This window comes from Miscanthus floridulus, chromosome 8, assembly GCF_019320115.1.
Source record: "Miscanthus floridulus cultivar M001 chromosome 8, ASM1932011v1, whole genome shotgun sequence".
Lineage (NCBI taxonomy): Eukaryota > Viridiplantae > Streptophyta > Magnoliopsida > Poales > Poaceae > Miscanthus > Miscanthus floridulus.
The window spans coordinates 71,412,866-71,419,678 of NC_089587.1; the positions used below are offsets into that span (position 1 = coordinate 71,412,866).

At 46.8% G+C, this 6,813-nt stretch overlaps 1 protein-coding gene across 2 annotated transcripts; it reads right to left on the reverse strand.

Annotated features, from left to right (window-relative positions):
* Nucleotides 1-287: 287 nt before the first annotated feature.
* Nucleotides 288-5,602, reverse strand: LOC136476654 (MA3 DOMAIN-CONTAINING TRANSLATION REGULATORY FACTOR 1-like). Of its 2 annotated transcripts, XM_066474576.1 has the most exons (4): nt 5,456-5,602; nt 4,980-5,328; nt 2,534-2,628; nt 288-2,366 (listed from the first exon to the last, which is right to left on the reverse strand). In XM_066474576.1, the coding sequence occupies exons 2-4, from the start codon at nt 5,278-5,280 to the stop codon at nt 576-578; spliced, it is 2,187 nt and encodes a 728-aa protein (XP_066330673.1). In that variant the 5' UTR covers nt 5,281-5,328; nt 5,456-5,602; the 3' UTR covers nt 288-575. The 2 variants fall into 2 exon arrangements, with proteins under 2 accessions (XP_066330673.1, XP_066330672.1); XM_066474575.1 differs by having other exon boundaries at nt 4,980-5,602.
* Nucleotides 5,603-6,813: the final 1,211 nt, after the last annotated feature.

A 6,813-nucleotide genomic window follows, 5' to 3' on the forward strand; every position in this document is an offset into this window, starting at 1 on the left:
GACTGCCAGTCCAGACTGGGCGGCCGGCGGCGCATACTCGCAATCAAGGCATTCACCAGCCCACATCATTTCCACAAGAATAAGAGTAGCGATCACAATCCAACCATCCAATGGCATAGGAAGCCGCTACGGCCTATGAGACGGCACAAAATCTTAGGCGACCGGAGGCGACGCTTCATCCCACTGGCGACATTGTCCTCCCCTGCAGATTATTTGAGTTGAAGGGCAGGAACGCACAATTGCAGCTAAATACGAAAGAAGCAGCCATAATGCAGGCGGAACATGGCAGACAGAACTCTTACAACATGGTCTTTTTTTCTCCTCTGTTTTCGCTTGATGTAAAAAGGGTCTATGGGGAGTTAAAATGAAATGAAACAAGAACAGCATGAGCATGTCATCAGATGCGAGATCTAGACACACAAGCCACCACCACCGCAACCAGGAGGGGCTCGCTCCGCTACCTACGCGCAAGGGCAACGACAAACAACGAAAACACAGCCAAACTGGGTTTGCTGAGTCACATTACGGCCTGCGCCTGCCTTCTGCTTCAGCTTCGTACTTCTCTGCCCAGCTGTTCAAGCCGAAGATGCAACACCGAACCCAGGCAGGAGCCATCCACTCTTCTTCGCGTGCTCCACATAGGAAAGGAACTTCTCCCTGGCATCAGGAATGTCGAGAGCCAGGTCATCGAGCCCATCCCTGACCCTTGAGAACCCCTTGGTCATCTGGTTGATGGTTATGATCCCTTCACCAAAGCACTCCTGCAGCAGGCTTAGGGTCCTCTCATTCTTCTTCTCCATTGCCATCACGAGCGCCTTCTTGACAACTTCATGGTTGAAGAAAGACATACCCAGCTCACGGATGCAGTTGCATGCTTCCCCTAAATCACCTCCACTTTCGTACTCCTCCAGGAGCTTTGTTATCTTGTCCTTGGCATCCTCCACAGCCCATCCGGTTCCACCACCCCAGCACCTCAGAAGCCTCTCACCAGCATGACGAGCTGATGCAAGGGAGCGTGCCATGTTCAATGTTTCAGCCCCGCTGCAGTTTGGTGGAAGCTTGCTGCTAATCTCACCCAAGTTTAGAGGTGCAAGAACATCATCAATCACAGCCCTGGCTAGGAACAGTCCCAGCGCGTCTGAGGCATCCAATATATCCAGTGCAGTGTCTTCTGCAGATTCAAGGAGCATTATGAATCCCTTGGCGATGTCTTCAGACGAGAACAGCTCCATGCTTAATGAGGATAGAAGAACTGATGCCATCTCTTTCTCCCTGTTCTTGCGGTCCATAGCAATTGTTATGAGCTTCTTGATGAAGATTGGGTTATATTCTGGATAACCAAGCTCTTTGACACTATGGATAACCTCTGTTGTATCATCAGAGAGAAAGTATTCGTGTATTATAGAAACAGCCTCCCTCTTGTACCTTGCCAGCTTCTCATGTTCATCATCTTCAACGCTTCTGTTGACACCTGACTTCACATACGAAGAATCTAGCCATCCCTCAGAAATGGCTTTTGATACCAACAGCTGAAATTCAGACTTTGCAGATGGTATATCAAGAATGAGATCATCAAGACTCTCAGCAACCCGATAGAATCCTTTCATCATCTGACTAGAGCTTATTAAACATTCTTCAGATGCTTCCTTCAGAAGTTTGACAATAAGAGCTTCAGCAGCTGGACTCTCCATTCCAAGAGTAAGAGCTCGCTTCACCACCTCATGATGAAAAAAGGGCACTGCCAGCTCTCTAATGCACCTACAAGCCTCAGCTGTATCACCATTTCTAATGTATTCCTTTAGAAGATCAGCAATCCTCTTCTTCACCTCTTCTACCGTGATGCGAGTTGAACCACCCCATCGTTGCTCAATTAACTCTGCGTGGTGGGGTGCTGAAAGATAGCTTTTCTCTGCAATTTGTACAACCTGCATACCCTTTGAAGATCCTGAGAGACTCACTTTTGCCTTGCTAAGGAAAGCAGGTGGCAGAATGTCATCAACAACTGCACGTGCAATGAAAAGTGCGAGCACATCAACCACATCAGGTATGTCAACAGCCAGGTCATCAACAGCCTCTAATAGCAGCACAAAGCCCAGTCTGATTTGAGTTGAACTGACCACGTTGCCATAAAGATATGATAGAAGCACTGATGCCATCTCTTTCTCCTTGTCATGCCTGTCCATTGCTGTGGAAACAAGCTTCTTGACAAAGTAACGGTGGAAATCATCATAACCCAATTCTTTAAGATCAGAAGCAGCTAATTTCACATCACCATTGCTGAAATATTCCTCAATTAACGGGACAACAGCTTTCTTGTAGTCTTCTAGTGGGGTTGAAACAGGGGCTTCAACTAACTCATATGGTTCCTGAGTCACAAAAAGAGATCAACATCGATGTACATGTAAGGTTGCATACTAACCACTTAGACAAATAAAAGGCGATCTACAATAGTTTCTGAGATTGAACACTTGACACTCAATTGTTTGTAGCAGGGTGAAAGAATAAATGGGTCAAGACCATCAATAGTAATTACCTCACCACTGTCATAATTTGGATCATTTCGGTCAAGGCATGCCTCTGCGTCAGTATCAATTAGTTTGCCCCAAGTCCCTTTGCCACCAGCTCCATCTGCAATAGAAACCTCAGCAAGTCAATTAGGATACAGTAGAACATAGATATATTTCACATTTTTCTATCTTCAAAAGTTTGGAACATGGTAATACTAATCTTAGGTATAACTCACAATAGTATTTATTAAACTGTTGTAATCACATAGAGCCTAAGCCCAACTATGTGTGCACTTAGACCATAGGTAGTAAGTCAGCAATCTCATGCATAAAAAAAACTCCCAAGAACTAAACAACTGACACTCCATAGCATGCAACAGTATCAGAAGACACATAGGTTTTCACAATAGTATAGTCAAAATTACACATTGCACACTTGCATTTCATATCTTTGCGCAACACACATGGCAATTACATGTAATCAAAAGATAGTCGGCCACGTAGGCTGCATAACATTTGGCCATCCCTAATCTGATAAACTAGATCTAACACATAGATGGATCCTTTTATTGTTTCTTAAGTTGCAAGGGCTGCAATAAGAAGAATAAAGCTAAAGGAACATGAACCTCCAAAGCACACCTGACAACTGGTATTTTATAACAGTAAAAGTATGTCAATACATATCCTGCTTTCACATAAGAGATAACCATATGCATTCAGGGTAGACCTGGGAGCAAACATGCTTCTAAACATATCCCTAATACACCATGTGAATACAAAACAAATTAAGGAAACCATGACTGAAAGACAAAAAGGTAAGATCACATTCTAACCAAAGTTTCTAAACAAAAAAGGAAACGGTTGAAAGTAAGGCTATAACAGCACTGCAGACCATGTTTTGATGTGCATAGATAGCTGGCAGCACTATTGCAAAGCAATGCAATATTGTGTTCAGTGAAAACAAGAATTGACAATTAAATAATGGCAATAGAAGCACATGCTATAAGAGAAGGTATGGATTTTCCGCTCAGCCCACTTTCCAACATGCAGGTTGCGTGCACATATGCATAGACAAAGTCCAAATATCATGAGCTATAATTGCCAACTGAAAGGAATGGAACAATTCTGGATGAATAGGTTCAAGCTAAAGGATGCTCTACTGAACCCCAACTAGGAGTTCAGGACACAATTTGCAAAACAGGATGATAGGTGATTAATAAATAATAGGTTCAAGCTAAAGGATGCTCTACTGAACCCCAACTAGGAGTTCAGAACACAATTTGCAAAACAGGATGATAGGTGATTAATAAATAATAGGTTCAAGCTAAAGGATACTCTACTGAACCCCAACTAGGAGTTCAGGACACAATTTGCAAAACAGGATGATAGATGATTAATAAATAATAAACAAATGAAGTAGCCATACTTCATAAAACAAATCACATACAGCACGTCCTACATGGTACCCACAGGAGCTACTTGAAGTGGTCACTCGAATTAGCAGCTGGCTTGTGGAAGATAGTTCACATCAAACCCACCCACAGTACAATTCGGTGGTTCAATCAACTGAAAGCTGATTATCAGAACCAAGGGCACAATGTGCACCGTCAATTTTACGTTACCATATTTGACTTCAGAACAGTTTGTACGGTTACACAGATATACAACAAAAGAGTACGGTGGCGACAAAAATAGCTAAAAGGCTAGCGAATGAAGACAGAACAAACGTAGTACCTAAAATGAACTGACCTTTCGACAGAAATCAGTACACAGCCAAATATACAAATGTCATGGTCCAACTAAATCATTCCCTTATGGGTGGCTCAACCACCAGCTAATCCCCTATTGGCAGCTCAGACTAAGTTAACCCGCGCATGGAACACCATGAGGCACCATATACGCAAAGCTAACTGTCTAAAAAACAAGCATGCAGATATAGCACAGAATATTTAAAACAAAGTGCTTCTATACTTAACCAACCTAAAATAACAATTTCAGTTGGGCAGATAGATATAAGCAGCTAAAAAAGCATCCATGTTTCTACACAATAAATTGCATCGATGCTACATTTACGCTTTAATTATCATCTCCAAACCCAAGCTATGCAGTCTCAACACAACAAGAGCCCACCATCCATGGTGGCCCAATTTCACGAGCCACAGACACAGACTAGCAGGACACTAGAAATCCAGAGCTATAGGCAACAAGGAGACCCCACAAAAAACATATCCCTATCCCTAATAAACAAGGAGAGCTATATGAAGCAGAGCTGCCGAACCTACATTAGTAGCAACATAAGCAAAAGCATCATGACGCCACAATTAGCATTACACCCTAATCAACGCAAACAAGGCAGCAAATTAATAATAGCAGCACATCATTCGCACAAACCAGCCTATCCTATCCTAAACAAACAAGCAAGGTAGTAAACATAGCAGGCGTGAATAGATCGAGCAGGCAGCGCCACCTCACCTTTCTTCACCTTGATGGTCTTCCCGGAATGCGACCGGCGCACGTGCCTGGGCCCACCTCCCCCTCCCCCTCCGCCGCCGCCGCCCCTCCCGCCACCAGCAGCCGCGGCGGCCGCTGCGGCGGTGGCGCGCTTCTGCTCCAGCATCTGCTGCTCGTACTGCTGCAGCAGCGCGGAGGTGGTCCCTCCCGTGGGCGAGCGCGGGGAGGCGAGCGACTGCGTCTCCGCGTTCTGTACCGCGATCCGCAGCTTCTCCCGCTGGTCCTGGGTCAGGAACCCCCCGTCCTTCCTCGGCGACGTCATCCCTCCCAGCCCTCCTCCTCCTCCAGCACCCACCACCGTCGTCAGCACCTGCAGCAGAAACAACAACAACGTAGCAGCGGCACCGCTCGAGTGAGCGAAGCCGGAATGGGGGGAGGCGCGGTTTGAGCGAGGCGGAGGAGGATGAGGAGGAAGGGAGGGTTTCTCCCGTCCGTACCTAGGGTTTCGGCCGCGGATCGAGCCGGCGGCCCCGAACCCGTGCGCGAGATTTGTGTGCGAGCGTGGATAATTTTTTTCCACCTCTCTCTCTCCCCACTCTCCTGCTGCTGGTCTCCGGGTAGAGAGAGAGAAACGGGGACGGCGACGCGAGTGTGACGGGAAGGATAGGGAGGCGAGGCGTGGCGTGGCTTTATACGGAGGCGGCGTGGGCCCCATGCCGCGGACACGTCCCCGCACGTCATTGAGCCTGCCTTGTGGGTCTGCACGGCCCGCTGGTCTGGTCCGGGCCGGCCGGCCGTCGCGGATCCCTATCCCGGGTCGTCTCCACCTGGCGCTGTCCGCGCGGCTGGCCAACGCCTCACTGACACGTGGGTGGGACTGGCTCTGGGCCCCGCGAGTCGGTGACGGAGGAAGGGCGTTGGTGGGCCGCCGCCGCTGCCTCGGGACGTGCGGCGTTTGGACCGGGCCGGCGTGGGAGTTAGGGTTTTGCTGCTCGGAAGGGAACGATTGGGTCGAGGGGCGTTGAGGGGGATCGGGATCGTCTGTGGCGAACGGAACGGGGTCGGTGACTGTGGTGTGGTGTGGTGTGGACAGGCGGTGGCTGCCTGGCTGGGGGACACTTGGCGGGCTTTGATTGGTGGTGGTGCTGTGGATAATGCAAAGCAGGGGCGGATGAGAATGACGCGTACTCATAGGATTTAAGTCAAGGTTCAGTCATTACGCTTGACTAATAAGTCATGACTGAAGTAGTGTTGACTGATTTGTTGTGAAAGAAAAATAATATTTGTTGTTAAAAAAATACGGCTTATAAATTAAACGAACAGAGCGATCATCAAACAGCCTGTTCATTTTAGTTTATACGATCGTAGATTATAAACTATAACAATATTTTTCTCTTATACTAAACCAATCGATAGTCTGACTTATAATCCACGCTATCTCGCTCACGCCAAAATACGATCGGATTTAGATCGATTACCTGGAGCTGACAAACCCACGTGTCAGAGACTCACGGTTTTCCTTGGGCTGAGTGAGAGGAGCGCGCCCATCTTTTCGGCACACAATTTGTTGCAGTAGAAACGTTCCGTTTCGTGCGTTCAGCACACAGAAAAGGATCGATTCTGGTGACGGTTGTTCTTTTTTTTTAATATATAAGGATGACGATTGATTTAAAATATCATTTTATTTTGGACTTAGAGTGTTGACGGGGTAGCTCATTTGGCAAGACAAGTAAAGCCCTTTTTAACATGACTCATCTAAAACGGTTTTACCGGTGAAGCCAGAAAAACTGGTTTTTCTCGCTTCTAGTTCATTTTAATTTCGATTTACAAAATAGCTTCACGCCACAGTGTTTCG